Genomic DNA, 15,101 nt, shown 5'->3' on the forward strand with positions numbered 1-15,101 from the left:
AAATAAATAAATAAATAAAACATGCATATATATATGCCATTGTAAACTTGAGCAGCTCATCACTACGCATAAAATAGATTTATAATGCCTGGGCTTCTCATTAGAAATGTCAACATATAGCATCAATATGTTCTGTTTAAAGAAATAATTTCGCTGAAGACGAGGTTTCTCAAAGCATTTGATAAACAATTGTTCCCAGCCTAAAAAAGTTGTAGAAACCTAATTATTTATCAAATTTAGATCGCTGTCAACTAAGTATTTTGTGTCTAATGAGATGGCTTCTAACGTTAAGTTTTACAGCCAAATCAAAACTTCCTAATTAAATTTTAGATACAAGAGAAGAAGCATCTAAAATTTTCATATACACATATATAGCCATAATTATTTAGGATTGCAATAATTCATTTAAGGAAAAAATGTTGCTGAAGAATGGGTTTCAGAAAGCACTTGGTTGGTAATAGTTCATAACAATAATAAATAGCCATACGATATTGACAAATATGGATTAGCTCAAAAAATAAAAGCAGCCAAATCATTACTCTACCCATTCAAACTTATATTAAATGTGGCCAGAGGGAGAAAATCTCCAAATTTGACCGGCTGTTCGTGCATAATCAAGGGAATAATAACAAAAACTTATATCATCAAAATTCAAACGTCCTTTGCCTAACGCATAACACCTCGCAGTATAAGGATCAATGCCAGTTGCAATTTTGGCATAATCATTCTTTTAGGATGAAGCAATGAAAAGTAGATAATTGGTTTGATAAACCCAGTTTAACAAGACAGGTTAAACAGAATTATTGATGATTTGGATGCTCCCCTATTATCCAGTAACATAAAAAATGCATACTAATTAAGTGATATTACAGAAGAGTAAACCATGCTAATTTTTTATTTACAACTGTAACTTTAGAAGATCAGGATCAGAAATAATTTAAAGGCATCACAGGAATTAAAAAAAGTTAAAAATTATGGCAAAGAAGCAATTATTAATAGAAACAATCAGCTAATTCTAAGAGGAGATTGATACCATGATCACAGTGCATGAAACACTAAATAATGAATGCAAGGAAGTGAATTATACTTGACATGTAATGCATCTGGGAGAATGAAAAATAAAATAAAGTAAGATGAGGATGTGGAAGGAGATGAGGAGGTGAAGACAGAATATGATGCACAGTTAAGAAAAAGAAAGAATACCCAAAAAGGTTGTGCATTAAAACAGCTGAAAGTAGAGATTACACTCAATTCAATAGTTTGCTACTCGTTTATACCCGTTCATTTAAATAGTTGAACAAGTTTAATAAAATTTAAAAACAAGACATATAATTAAACAAACTGAAAGTGACTATACTTATCTGTAGTTTAGCAAATAGCTCGTTAAGAGCTTGATAAATGCTGATTTAATGATGCTTTAATTGTCTATAAAGTTCAATATAAATTTTAATATATAAAATATCAGATAAAAAGTTAAAAATATAATGTTAGGGATCTATGTCAATTTTAAGTATCAATTATAAATCTAAATATGCCTACTAATGAACACATAACGTTTAATTTATTTACATTTAAAATAAAATTAGCTAGCCACGTCTAAAGCTCAATTGTGGCCCGAACAAGATAAAAAAACTAATAAACAAGCATGATTTTTTTTTTAACTCATGTAATGTTCAAAGTTAAACTCAATGAAATAAAATAAAAAAACGAGCTTGAAAAAAATTAAAAACAGCTCAACTCGGATTGTTTATAGCACCAACCTCAAGGGCAAAAATGGTAAATACAAAAAAGATAATGGGCTAGCAGTAGACTAAGGCATTTAGCAAGCTGAACAAAAAACTATTAATCTGAGTTGGTCTGACTGCTTCAATAAAGATGAAGGATATACTCAATGCATAAAGTTCCCAACTTATATCTTATCCCATCATTATAGAGGCAACTTCTTACAAAATAAAAATAAATTAGGTTTGAAATAGAGACAACCAAAAATAATTGCGCTGGAAACTTCAATACAAGCCTGACCCAATAAGGACTCGCCAATCATCTGGAATTCCTAAAATCCTACCTCCATCCTACCCTCAGGTATGGACTTCAACTGTGAAGTACCTTGAAAATTTGATCCATTCTTTTTAGTCAGGAAACTGGTTCTTAGCTATAAAATATTTGATTTCTAATTGCACTTCATAGAGTTCAAGATAACAATCTACCTGGATGACATTCAGGTTCATAAAAAACTAGACTCTGGTACGGACTTCAACTCTGAAGTACTTCGAAAGTTTGATCCTTTTTTTTTTTTTTGTCAGGAAACTGATTTTTAGCTATGAAATATTTGATTTCTTATTGCACTTCATAGAGTTCAAGAAGACAATCTACTCGGATGACATTCAGGTTCATAAAAAACTACACCAACAGTTAGGATTTTGAAATGCTGTAACCTTTGAAGAGAAAAACAAATGGTGCAACCATTTGTGCAAGGGCTCAAGGAACTTCTGTGTAAGAGTTTCATCACCTTGTTCATTCTCATCTTTGATATGATTTTTCGTATTAGAATTCTCCCAATAACAAACAAAGAGTAACAGGAATGTTTTACCAATTATGGCTAAATTCTTCAAATGAATTCAATTTAAAATTTTTCTAGTAGTACGTTATTTTGGTCTTAATTTTTGAAAAGCATTGTGTCATAGACTAAGGGTCCAATTAGGATAGCTTTCTGTCTGTTTTGTGTTTTAAAACGCCACCACAATTGTATTTGGGAGAAGTACTTGATACTTTCTAGAAATTTCTGTGGTGGGAAGTTATTTTTTTTCAAACATAATCCGTTAAAGCGCGATGGCTATAAAAAAGTTTGTCTAATGTTTTGGAAACAAAACATATTTATAATTATCACCACAGTTTTCTAAGATGTTGCTATCTACACAACTTTAAAATAAACCTTTTTAAGAAGCTTCAGTGACCACAAAAAGACCCTACAACTTCTTGGATATATGAAGCAGTTTGTTTTTTCTCCCCTAAGATGTTGCTTTCTGCACCACAGCTTTAAAACAGTCTTTTTAAAAAGTTGCAGCCACCCTAAACAGACCCTACAACTTCTTGGATATATAAAATAGTTTGTTTTTTAATCCTCATCACAGCTTTCTAAGACGTTGCTTTCTACACAACTTTAAAACAACCTTTTTAAAAGCTTCCCAACAACTTAATCAACTCGTGATGAAATCCAAGGGTTAGCTATAATATTTGCAAGTGATGTGCACAACTTAACCTAATTGTAATGTGAGCGAGCGACATATAGCTTGTTGTAAAACTAAGAGTAGAATTGCCAAATGAAATTAGAGAACTTTAAAGGAAAAGACAGAAAAAAAATAGTGGGCAAAATACTTGAAAGAATGAAAAAAATTTCTTACAATAATTCAAAAGAGGGTCTTCGTTCGCCCATCACAATCTTTACAATTCCAAAAATTCAATTTTCAATGTTCCTATTTACAGCGACGAAGAATTAAACTCTCACTATATTGCTTTTCCTACTTCTATTTCCAATCGCAGGATAACCAGCTTGTGTGTTTGTGTTTTTTTTAATCAATTGGCGCTCTCCCTTCACCGCCCCCATGGGGATGGTCTACATGATTCATAACTACTCTTACTACAAGACGCTTACCTAGCCAACACTGAGAAGCGACTCTACCAAAACATTGTTGGTTCACCCCAATATTACCCACTTGCCCGACTGTTGCTAAACAATTTTTGGATATCAAACGGACCTCCCCAGATGGTAATGTGGTCGATTTACCCTCTTTTGCAATTAGTTCTAATGCCTGCTGCTCTAGCCAATTGTCCGCCCTTTCCAAGTGTGATTTCTATGTTATTATGATCGTGCCTAAGGGCACACCGGTTAAAGTAGATTCTTCTTTTCCCTTTCCATATATTGGGTACACACATCACATCTGTGGTCATTATACCTTCGCTCTTCCACTCTAGAATAGTGAACTCCAAGGTTCATCAATATTTTCTTTTCTCTATGCAATCATACAATGTACAATGAAAGAATCAGAACTGGAATTGAAAGCGCATCAAGGGAAAATCAGTGACATATTTCCAAGTCCAAACTCTTGGGAAATTCAAGGACATTGGAAAATATCATTAGTTAATTATTGCATGTTAGCAAGGTTTATAATATAAATCGGGTTGAGCTGTAGTACATGGCGAGTTGAATCATAGAATAAGATAAAAGAGCAGTGATAAAGCGATTGCTATTTTACGAATTATCAATAAGGATATTTTAAAAATAAAAAAAATGAATTATTAAAATGTCTACTAGAAGAATAAACAAAAATTATTAAAGGTGGCTTAGACGGGCATACAGGTTTTACACAATGTAGAAATGCAATGAGAATTTATACTTGATTTCTTGACGCAGATAGCTTGCAACAGTGAATACATACGTTAAAAAAAAAAAGAAAACGAACCCACCAAATCATAGATTCGGGGGTTTTTTTTTTACAAGAAAAAAATTACAAATTTTGTAAGTTACCACAAAAAATTTTAACCATACAACATAAAAAGTAGCATATCTTTGGAATATAAAGGCATGGATTTAAAAACAAAAAAAACCTAATAGAAGATGATGTAAGACAAATTGTTAAAAGCAGCAAATTGGAATTATTTAATGAAGCAAGCCAACTTTTTATATGATGACAACCAACTTCTTCAAGAAATTACCGTACAAATTTTGAGTCCAGTAAAAAATTGCACCAATCAGAAGACTTTATGGCAAAATAAGGAGTTCTAAAATATTATTCAAGAGAAAAATTATGTTTTTAACAAAGACAAAAGATAATGTCCATAATGAATACAAGAAAACTAGAATTCTTGCAAACAAAATAATGACTAAAGCAAAAGCTATATTTTTATATGATTTATATAATGGGATAGATAGTAAAATGAAGATATATATACATACATATATATATATATATATACATACATATATATATATATATATACATACATATATATATATATATATATATATATATATATATGAGAGATCTAGAAACTTCAGTCAAATTAAATGCTTTAGAAGATTCTTAAGATTATTTTAGCAGCATTAAAGAGATAGAAACGTGCTTTAAAAAAAATATTAAATGAACCGTAAAGAAAGAAAAAATAGTTCTTGATATAATGCATAAATTAATGGAAATATCTTATATATTGACCCAAAAAAGTCAAGTGGTATTGAATTTGAAGAATACGCAAAAAAAACAAATCTTTTTAATGCAAATCATTCCAAGCCATCAATTTTTAAATTAGGATCATCACAAGAATCATGAATCACGTGTCACGTGCACATTCCATTTCATATTTCAGCATCCTCATTTATGTTTCATATTTAGTTTATGTAATAAAGAAATTAAGTCTTTACTAGCCATAAGCAATTTGGGTTTAAAGCCCTTATCATATATGAACGGTTATGGAATTGTATTTTCATTAGGCTTTGATTGAATAAAAATCTTTAGTTGTTTACGAAACTTAAATCTTTCTCTTCTCATTCCTCTCCCTCTTTCCTTCACCCTTTCTTCTTTTCTAAAAGCCTAGCAAGCCCTTTTAATATGTAGACTACATTATTTCAGACTTAAAAAAAAAAAGATGAAGATACAGTGAAGTTCATAAAGTCAAAGTTGCAAGCACCTAGCGATTTCAGTATAAATTCAAGTTTTGTGCTTCAAAGTTGAGAAGGATTACCCCCTCAAGTCCACTCCAAGGATGTTTCCCAGTAAACATCTCAATAATTGTACAACCCAGGCTCCAAATATCAACGGCAAAATCATAACCGATATCCTTGTTCATTGTAGCTTGTACAACCTGCATAAAAAGGTGGAGCAAAAATTCAGCCGATGAACATTACATTTTCAACAAATGATTAAAAATGGTGAAACAATGATTCTCAGGAAGCTTTATTAAAACTGTCAGTGTCAATAAATGGAAGTCAAGGCATCACACAGAAGGTAAATGAAAGTCATGGCATCGTTGAGAAGTTTTTGCTGCTTAAAAGGGGCAAGGCTCTCCTCTCAGCACCAACAAAGCAAATAAATAGGAAAATTTACATACTTCTTACACAATTCTTATGTATTAACATATCGCACACCTAAAATTTTATATTTACATATATAGAACTTTGCGCTTTCATCAAAAAATGAATCTCACTTTTAAAAAGTGATAATAGTGCTACTTTTGATGTGATATTAAAGCTTTGAGTGCTGTGTGTAAGTATGAAAGTTTAGGTGTGAGGCATGTAGATACATAAGAATTGTGTACTATGTATGTAAATGCCCCATAAAAATAATAGAAATCCACCAGTTGCAAGGTCTATCAGCAGGACACACAATTAAGGGGCCTTTCGGCATGGTGTTCAAACTACGTTGCATCCTGAAGAAGCGCCTCACCCTATTTCTTCCGCATGTTTTGCCTGCATTGCTTACAACTCGCTCGATAAAAATGCCAAAAGCAGCCACAACGACACGCCCGTGGCTAGCAGTTTCCCTGCGACAAAATTACCTAATAACCCATATCTTATCGCACAAAGAAAGGGCAGGCTCTGCGATGAGCTGTGCTAAGCGAGAGAAACCGAGAGAGGGCGTGTCGCTGTGAAACGCTTTTGGCATTTAGTGAAGAGGTAAATTTTTTTTTGTCCATCTATTGAAATTGTGTTTATTCTCCTCGCCGTTCTTCTTCTTCTTCTTCTTGAATGAGAAGGAAGCAACATTGTCTACATTTTCACTATTTTGCTTTTTGTTCCGGAACGGATGCCTTGGGAGTTTTCCCAGATATCCTCCCTCGCAAAGAACCTAGTTAGCACCCAACACTTCACTCTGATCTTCCTCCTCTCTTGTTTTCCTTTCCAGCTCTCTCCCCTCACGCCAAAACCGAGTGGCAGGCCAGTTTCGGGAAAAAATTAGGGAGCAGCAATATTTGAGATTCGGTGGGATTTGTGCTTGTCATTTGCTATTTCTTTAAATTTATGTAAAGTGATTTTCAACTCTTATCAAGCAGTCATCTTGAATAGAAGCAGAAAAAATGGGGTTTAAATTCCTGTAGGATTTAAAATTTTATTTTGGCTGCGAGCAAAAAATGACATTTAAGATTTGTTAAAATGTAGTGTTAGCATTTCAATTATGCTTTGCAGAGGAAAAATTGGGATTTTGAGTTTTGTAGGATTTATGATTGTCGTTTAGCCGTTGGTAGGAAAAAAGAAGATTTAACATAATCATTTTTTATGCTTTGTTAAAAGTATAGTTAAATCCTGCTTAGTTTTTATTGCCAAACAGCTAATATTATTTGGATTCAAGGATAAACATGGGTGAAATGAAAATCTTATTCTGTAGGATTTACATATGCCGTTTTAGTTGTTTCGACAAGGTAGAAACATGATTAATGATTCTGTGGAATGTCTTGTTATTATTATTTAACTATTTGATTAAATGCACATAAAATCTTGTTATCAAGCAATATTTTATTGAGATTTAAGACAAAAGCTAGAGAGAAATGAAATTTTAAATCCTACATGAATTAAAAATCATCATTTTTGTTGTTTGTATAGAGTGAGATGAAGGGAAAAGTGGAGTTTTAAATTTCGCAGAATTTAATGTTCTGTGTGGTTGTGTTGTTGTGGGAGAAATGAAATGTACATGTAAAAATCAAAGTGATCATTTTGCATTCTTTTTGGAAGATTTACATACATACCTTTCATTATTTATGTATTTACATATCTAACACTTGGGCATCAATTTTTTACATACATGCCATCTTACCTATTCATTAAAAGGTGCATTTCACCTTTTTAAGTGAAAATGGAGTTATTTCTTATGTGATATGAAATATGTGGGTGGTAAGAATGTATAAAAAAGAAAAGTTGGATCTAGTGTTTGTTGAGATAGTTCTATGTATGAGGCTACACAGAGAGAGCCTCATTAGAAAATGAATTGAAGTTTCTTTATTTGTTTCATTTCAATTTTCAATGTAATTCATAGGATGAAGTTATTTTGTATGTAGTGAAGCACATTGTTGTAGGTTCTTAGTGAAGCACATATGTAGAGAATCAATTCAATTTTGTAAAAGGTTTGGAGAATTTCTTATTCCATTTATTTTGCAGCCTAAGTGGTCATAGGTTTGTTTATGTATGCAATTTTTGCTCTGAACATTTTGAAGTGGTTTAATCATATTTGTTTTGCCCTAGTGATTAAAAAATTTTTGTTGAAATGAATTTGTCTCTCTGTTTGTAAGAAATTATATTGATTACTTATTTTCAAAACTAGTGGTGGAGATGGGTAAGACAAGAATGTGGATAGGTTGTTATGTGGGAAAAATATGAAAAGTTAATCTTTCGTGATCTCTAATTAAAGAAGCTGGAATTGAAAAATAGGCCAACAACCTAATTTAACAAAGAAGAATGACATAATATAATAAAATAATTTAAAGAAAGAACTGAAATAGAGTATGATGTGTTGCAATCGAAGAATAAATGAGATTAGTTAAAAAATGATTGAAAAATATGAAAAGAGTTAAAGCGAAGAGCAAAAGGCTTAAGTTGGGATCCTATAAAGTGAATCATTGATGTTTCAGAAGAATGGTGGGCTGAGAGATAGAAGGTTAAATATTATTTTCAATTCAAAATATTTCAAAATTTTCAAATTCAATTCGTTTATATTAACATACCATCTACCAATTAATTTATAGGTCCATACCAAATGCCACAAAGTTCAAATTTAGTGGCATTGACCCTGGGCTTGAAAAGAAGTTGGATCTAATGTTTGGTGAAGTTGAGGCCACCAGTGATCATGCATGGACACCGGGTGAGAGAGTGCACATTAACATAGTCGAGAGTGTACATTATGAGCAAAAGGACTAAACTAAAAGGTCGAGTCATGTCCTAAACGAAGTTGGATCAATTTATCCCAAACATTCTTAGAATGAGAAAAAGAAAAATTATGGTGCAGTGTTTTTGAGAAGTTAAATTACGTAATTAGTGTTGCATGCACTAATGAATCTAGCACATACTTCTATTCAAGAAGTTATGAATACATCAAAAGAAACTCTAGCAATTTATGAAGATATGTCTTTTACTTTTATTCAATAAAATTGTTAGAAGATCCCATAAGGAGAGAGTCCTTTATGTCAATGAAACTTGAGCATAGGCTTATTTATTTAGGTTTCGTTTACGACAATCGTGTGTACGAGTCTTATGATATTTTAAACCTGTTTTTTTTGTGTACGAGTGGTATGTATTTAGGAGATATTATTTTTGATATATCAGTGCAATCATGTATCAATATTTTTTATGTAAGAGTGTGTTTATTAATGCTACATATATCAATGATTTGTGCTTTGTTACGTACGATTACAAGTTCTAAAACGTATCAATATTTGAATTTTTTTAGAAATTGCTTTCTAATTCATGATATGTATTTCTTCAGCTTCAGATCTACATATTCAACCACGTTTTTTTATTAACATTTCATTTTTTTAATTTTGTTTAACTATTTTAAAATACCAACAATGAATAACAGTGATATAGAAAAATACACGAGAATCATTACATGAGTATTATACTTAATATATAAGCATTACAACTCATATATTGCTCACACTCATTGCATGACATCAATATGAATTGACGACAAATGGGCTAGAGAGCTTATGGGTTAACCAACAAAATTGCATATGTTTCATAGGACATGTTATATTTATTGATTTGTTGGAAGAACCAAACCAAAATTATGGTCTCTATAGTTTCTCTAGATGACTTCAATATAGATATTAGCTACAACTCTCTATATTTTATCACAAAAAAAGTCCATACGGGAGGTCATAGAGTGATTCCAGCGTTAATAAAAAATAATTAATAGATATTTTTCAGATTGTTTGAATGATTCGGTTAGTTTATCTAAAAAAATTAAGATCTCAAGACCCAACATTCCAAAATACACCTGCAGAGGATCCACAAGATCAACGCTATATGTTATACTTTAATATAGATTTTGAGTTCATCTTTTCAAAAATAAATTTATACGCGGTCATGCTAATATGTTATTTAATGATTTAAGATTGTATTGAAGCAATTGATGATGCACGTGTACTTAACAGTGAAAAGATTGTATGCATTAGACGCGATTCAACAACACAGAACGATATAACTATATGTGATTTCAACATGTATTTCACATTATTTCACACACATGATAGTCGTATATTCAAATTTGTTACGTGAAGTCATCAATACAATTTTCTCATGCCACCTCCAAGTTTGCTTGTGTATAAATAAATTTAATAATTTTTTCTTTACAATGTTGAAGGTTGTACTTTAAATAGAGAAATATTATCTGAATGACGCTAAATATCTATTACAAAGAGAGTTTTTCAAGTCATTTCCTATCATTAAATATCACATTCTTAATTGAGAAAAGAGTTAACCCTATAGTTCGGGGAAGAAAGAAGATGTTTAACAAACAACAATTTTCTTTACGTGATGTTATTGCAAGGACCTATATCTACAAGTCCTTTCAGCAATTAAATGAAGATTGTGGCTGCTACAATGATTTTCTACAATTACATTCGCAGCATCATTGACATATTGATATTGATTTCGTCAGTGTAAATAAAAATTTATCACGTCCCTCCTGAAAGGTATAAATATCGCTTAGAGCAGTCAAATATCATTAGCTGATTGTGATTTAAGTGAATCTTGTAACACATGATGAAAAAGGTGTTGAAGAGATGATTAAGTCGCGAGAACATATTACAAATACATTAGTTAACATGTGAAATAATATTGTATGTTAGTTTTTATTTAACTATGTTTAATATGTTGTGTAAACTCTTAATATTAATTGTAATGAGTATTTTAGCAAGATTTTTTTAACTACTTTAACTGTTTTATGTATATTTTTCAAACAACTGCACATAAAGACATTTCCGTCTTTTGTTCATAAATAACAACACAACATATTTACAGCTGCATTTTTCAAACTAAAATACAACTTTCTGATAACAACTTTCAGACAGTTATTTTTTCAGACAACTTTACAGTTACTTTTTCAGACAAGTGCAGCTGCCCCAAACGCATCCCAAGTGTTATGAATAGATAATGAAAGTAAATCAATACACTTATCTAACAATGGAAAGCATAGTTATCATGACACCAAGGGAAAGCTTTTGCTATCAAACCAAAACCAAGGTGTTTCCCTGACAGAGATGTGTGGTAACTCTAATCAACTAGATGACATTCTAGGAAGTTGGCTTTCAAATTTTTTTTTTTTATAATTTCATCAATAGTAACCATTTGTTTCGAAAACGACATTGGAGACGATGACTCACTTCTGAATTCTTTCATAAAAATTGCACCAACTATCAAGGTCTTTTTATCCATCGCCGAATCTCACTCCATTGCAAGGTTGTCCCATACAGTTATGTACTATAGAACCCATGCATGGGCAAACTTCACTTCCCTCCCTCCAGTTAAGTTCATTTAACATTTTCATAACCCTTCACTCAAAGAAAAAGCAACGCAAACTTCTTGACATGGAAACCAAAGCAGTATTAAGATTAATATTTGGGTTATCCAGCAGTAGCTAAAATTTATAAGTATAATCTGGAAGAAATTACAACCATTCGTCCATTGCTGTTGCCGCTAAGAGCAAAAAGTCTTCGGTACACATTAACTCGTAGGTGCAAACACACTTTCTCAAACATATTTGCCAAAGGCAGGAATTATATAAGGATGAAAATTAGGATCTAGGTTCAACTGGTCGATGAAAATAACTGTTCCAATAGTCCAACTCGCTACAAACTAGTTATGAACTTGCTCTGATTCACGCAAAAGAAAAAAAAGGGAATACACTAACTTTAATAATTAGTAGCAATGATAGATGAATTATAATCCTGTGAAAAGAATACCTCTGGAGCCATCCAATATGGAGTTCCCTTCAAGGAAAGTGCCGGTGCAGCCCCACTTAACTGAAAAAATGGGAAAATAAAAACGATAAAAATTGGAACATCGAAAAAACATCTTTGAACAATCATATAAATACATTTCTACAAAGAAATCTATTTGTTGAGCTCAAGTAATTATAAAAAAAATAAAAGAAAAAAATAATTTCATACAAAAAGAACTTAACATCATACAGTATGCCCAACACAAAACTAGCTGTCTTTTTCATGAATAGGATAAGAAAAAATATTGTGGAAAGTAAAAAAAAAAAGATTTCTGTAATGACATGTACTTCCAACAAGTCATCAAAATTCAAGCGAGCAAATCCAACTTCGCTTAGCCTTAGTTCTTGATGTTTTGCCACAATAAAATATTCTAAGCAATTATTATTGCTAGATTTATTGAGCTCACCAATACATTGAGTCATCTTTCAAAAGCCATAATGGAAATACAAAAGGAAACATGAGAAATACATCTTACCCCCATCAAAATTGGTATACCATTAGGTCAGTTATCTGTAGTCATCGTGAAGTTGGTATATCACTGAAAGTATTTTTCTTTTAAAATCAATTATTCAACTTACATTAAATTAAACTTAGGTTTCACTATCAACTCCCTTGGCACTTCACATATGGGTTTATCCTGTCGTATATGCATAGAAATTCAAACATTTTCAAACAAGATCAGCTTGATACGGCAGTGCATAAAATGTTCCTTCAAGAATGGTATTTACCAGGGCTGATCTCAAAATAAAGGCCTCACAAAGCCAAAAAGATTTCTCAATCAAAGAATAATTAAGGTTACTTACCTGATTAAGCTATATATTATAATAATTTTCAACAATTATAAGTTGTGTTCTAGAAGTATGTGCTTAAATAGTTCCATGTAAGGATCAAATAAATCAAAATGCGCACTGGTAAATTAGAGAGAACTGCAAGTGACTTCTATTGCAACAAAAATGTACTGTTATTCACGACTGATGAAAAAGCATAAAAACTAGGTCTAAATTAATCAATATCATAGGCGGAATGGTAAATTAAACAAATACTAGAATTTAATCGTAACCAATATTTTCATGAGTTTATTCTGATAACTAATTCATTCACACCGCTGTAATTTCACACATGTAGATTTTGTATGTGCAAGTGTGGTCTATAAACATGTTTGTTGATATAAAAATAAAAAGACGTTCCAAACCACTTGGGCCTAACTAGTATTAAATTTGATCTTGAAGATCCCACAACAGAAAATAAGAACTTCGGCATTTCATAAATTTCATCAGCAATTGCAAAAAATAGTAATTTTTTTTTCCAGGAAAGGAGAGCACAAAGGGCAATATCATGATTGCAACCTGCAACCTCACGGTGAGAAATTACACCCTCAACCACTATATCGCAAATATGTTCGCAAAAATTATACATATCTTCCATTCTTTGTTTCCATACCACAAGTAAACGAAATTAATGAATATCTAAAGATCATAAATCATAAATACATCACTAAACAATATATGCCATACTTAATATACAACAACTTACTTTCAACAAAGCTTGGCACATTCATATTTCTTGAAATTTAACCCTAAGTAATTCAGACAACTGTGTTAAAATCAACGCTATAGATTTTGATTTTGAAGCCTCAAAATCTGATGTAAGCGAGAAATACATGTTTATAAAAAAACTAATTGTGTACTCTCCACACACAAATTTCTCAAACGTTGAACAAGCAAAGCAATCAATATGGTACTGAAAGTACTATTTTGTAAAAAACAATAACAATAATGAAATAGGAGCTTGGTCTTGAGAAAACTATCAAATAAAAAAAGATTAAGTGATGATTAGACAAACAAAAAGCTTTATGAATAAGAAAAATGGTTGTTCATATAGCATGCAAGGAAAAACTACAGCATGGCCTCAAAATTAAAAAAAACCCGACTCAAGCTCATCTTTTGTAAAAGAAGACCAAACAATAATGAAAAAAAAATCCCAAATATTTGGGCCAGCGTTATGAAAACATGGTGAAAGTATTTATCATTTATAATTACAACTAAGGATAAATCTTTCACATTGCCCGTAAATTTTGCTAGGAAAAAAGCTCACTTAATATTTACAAGATTTTCCAAGTCCAAAATCCTCAACCCATCATCTGAAGAATTAACTAGAGAAGGAATTTTATTGTGGAGTGTGGGAAGTTAGGTGGTGTGTAAACACGATTTCATTTGAGGTTGTGCTTAACTTCAGCCTGTGTTGCTAAACCTGAAACACTAGGAACTCATTTGTACTAAACAAAGCCAATCTCAAAATCAAAATATATTAAAACTCCTTCCATGCTTCAGGATGCGCTTGGTTGCCAAGGAAAGACAAACAAAATTTTCAGGTTAATCTATGTAAGATGACTTAGGATCTAGAATTCAAAAACTCAAACCTACAATGAGATATACAGTAAAACATGTACCTCACAATTCGTGATTTCTCAACTTTCGATTTAAGCAAAAACTAATTACCGCTGATGGAAAATTAAAAAATAAATTTATGTTCAAATTGATGATTTTAAAGAATCCAAAATCTAAAATTTTAAAATAAATCTCAGAACAAATATAAAATTTTGCAGCAATTAAGATTCAAACCACAAAAAATATATTCATGTTCAAAATGCTAATTTTAAAGAATCCGAAATCTGAGATTTTAAAATAAATCTGAGAACAAATACAAAATTATGCAGCAATTAAGATTCACACCACAAAGAAGGAAATCTAACATATGTCAACACCGAAAAATAATTACAGAATAAAGAACAATAACGGAAATCATTAACAGGAAGGTCCAAATTTTTTGTTGGTATAAAGAGAAAAAATTTGCAAAGAGATAAAAAAAATCACATTAAACAGCACACACACAAGAATTGAGAGAAATAAATTTTAGGATAATTACATACAAAGCACCCAAAACATTGAAATTTACAAATTAAGCACCCATGTGATTTTTTGAACGACCGAACTGATGCATTTAAGTGTGCCACGATCAAACCATTGAGAATTTAATAAAAATAGAAAATATGGGTTGGGTATATATCATAAATTTTGATATTTGAGTGAGAACTTGAAAAATGGATGAAAGAGAGTACT

The 15,101-nt window shown here is 31.3% G+C and overlaps 1 protein-coding gene across 2 annotated transcripts in view; it reads right to left on the minus strand.

Moving 5' to 3' along the window:
• Positions 1-15,101, minus strand: part of LOC110033143 (mitogen-activated protein kinase kinase kinase 5-like) — a 34,835-nt gene that overhangs the window by 1,457 nt on the left and 18,277 nt on the right. For both annotated transcript variants that reach the window (XM_020737030.1, XM_020737029.1), the window contains exons 7-8: positions 11,944-12,003; positions 5,737-5,856 (exon numbers count right to left, since the gene is read on the minus strand). In XM_020737030.1, the coding sequence (XP_020592689.1) occupies positions 5,737-5,856; positions 11,944-12,003 (180 nt within the window). The remainder of the gene's footprint in view (positions 1-5,736; positions 5,857-11,943; positions 12,004-15,101) is intronic.

This window comes from Phalaenopsis equestris, unplaced genomic scaffold (assembly GCF_001263595.1).
Source record: "Phalaenopsis equestris unplaced genomic scaffold, ASM126359v1 Scaffold001098, whole genome shotgun sequence".
NCBI classification, from domain to species: Eukaryota; Viridiplantae; Streptophyta; class Magnoliopsida; order Asparagales; family Orchidaceae; genus Phalaenopsis; species Phalaenopsis equestris.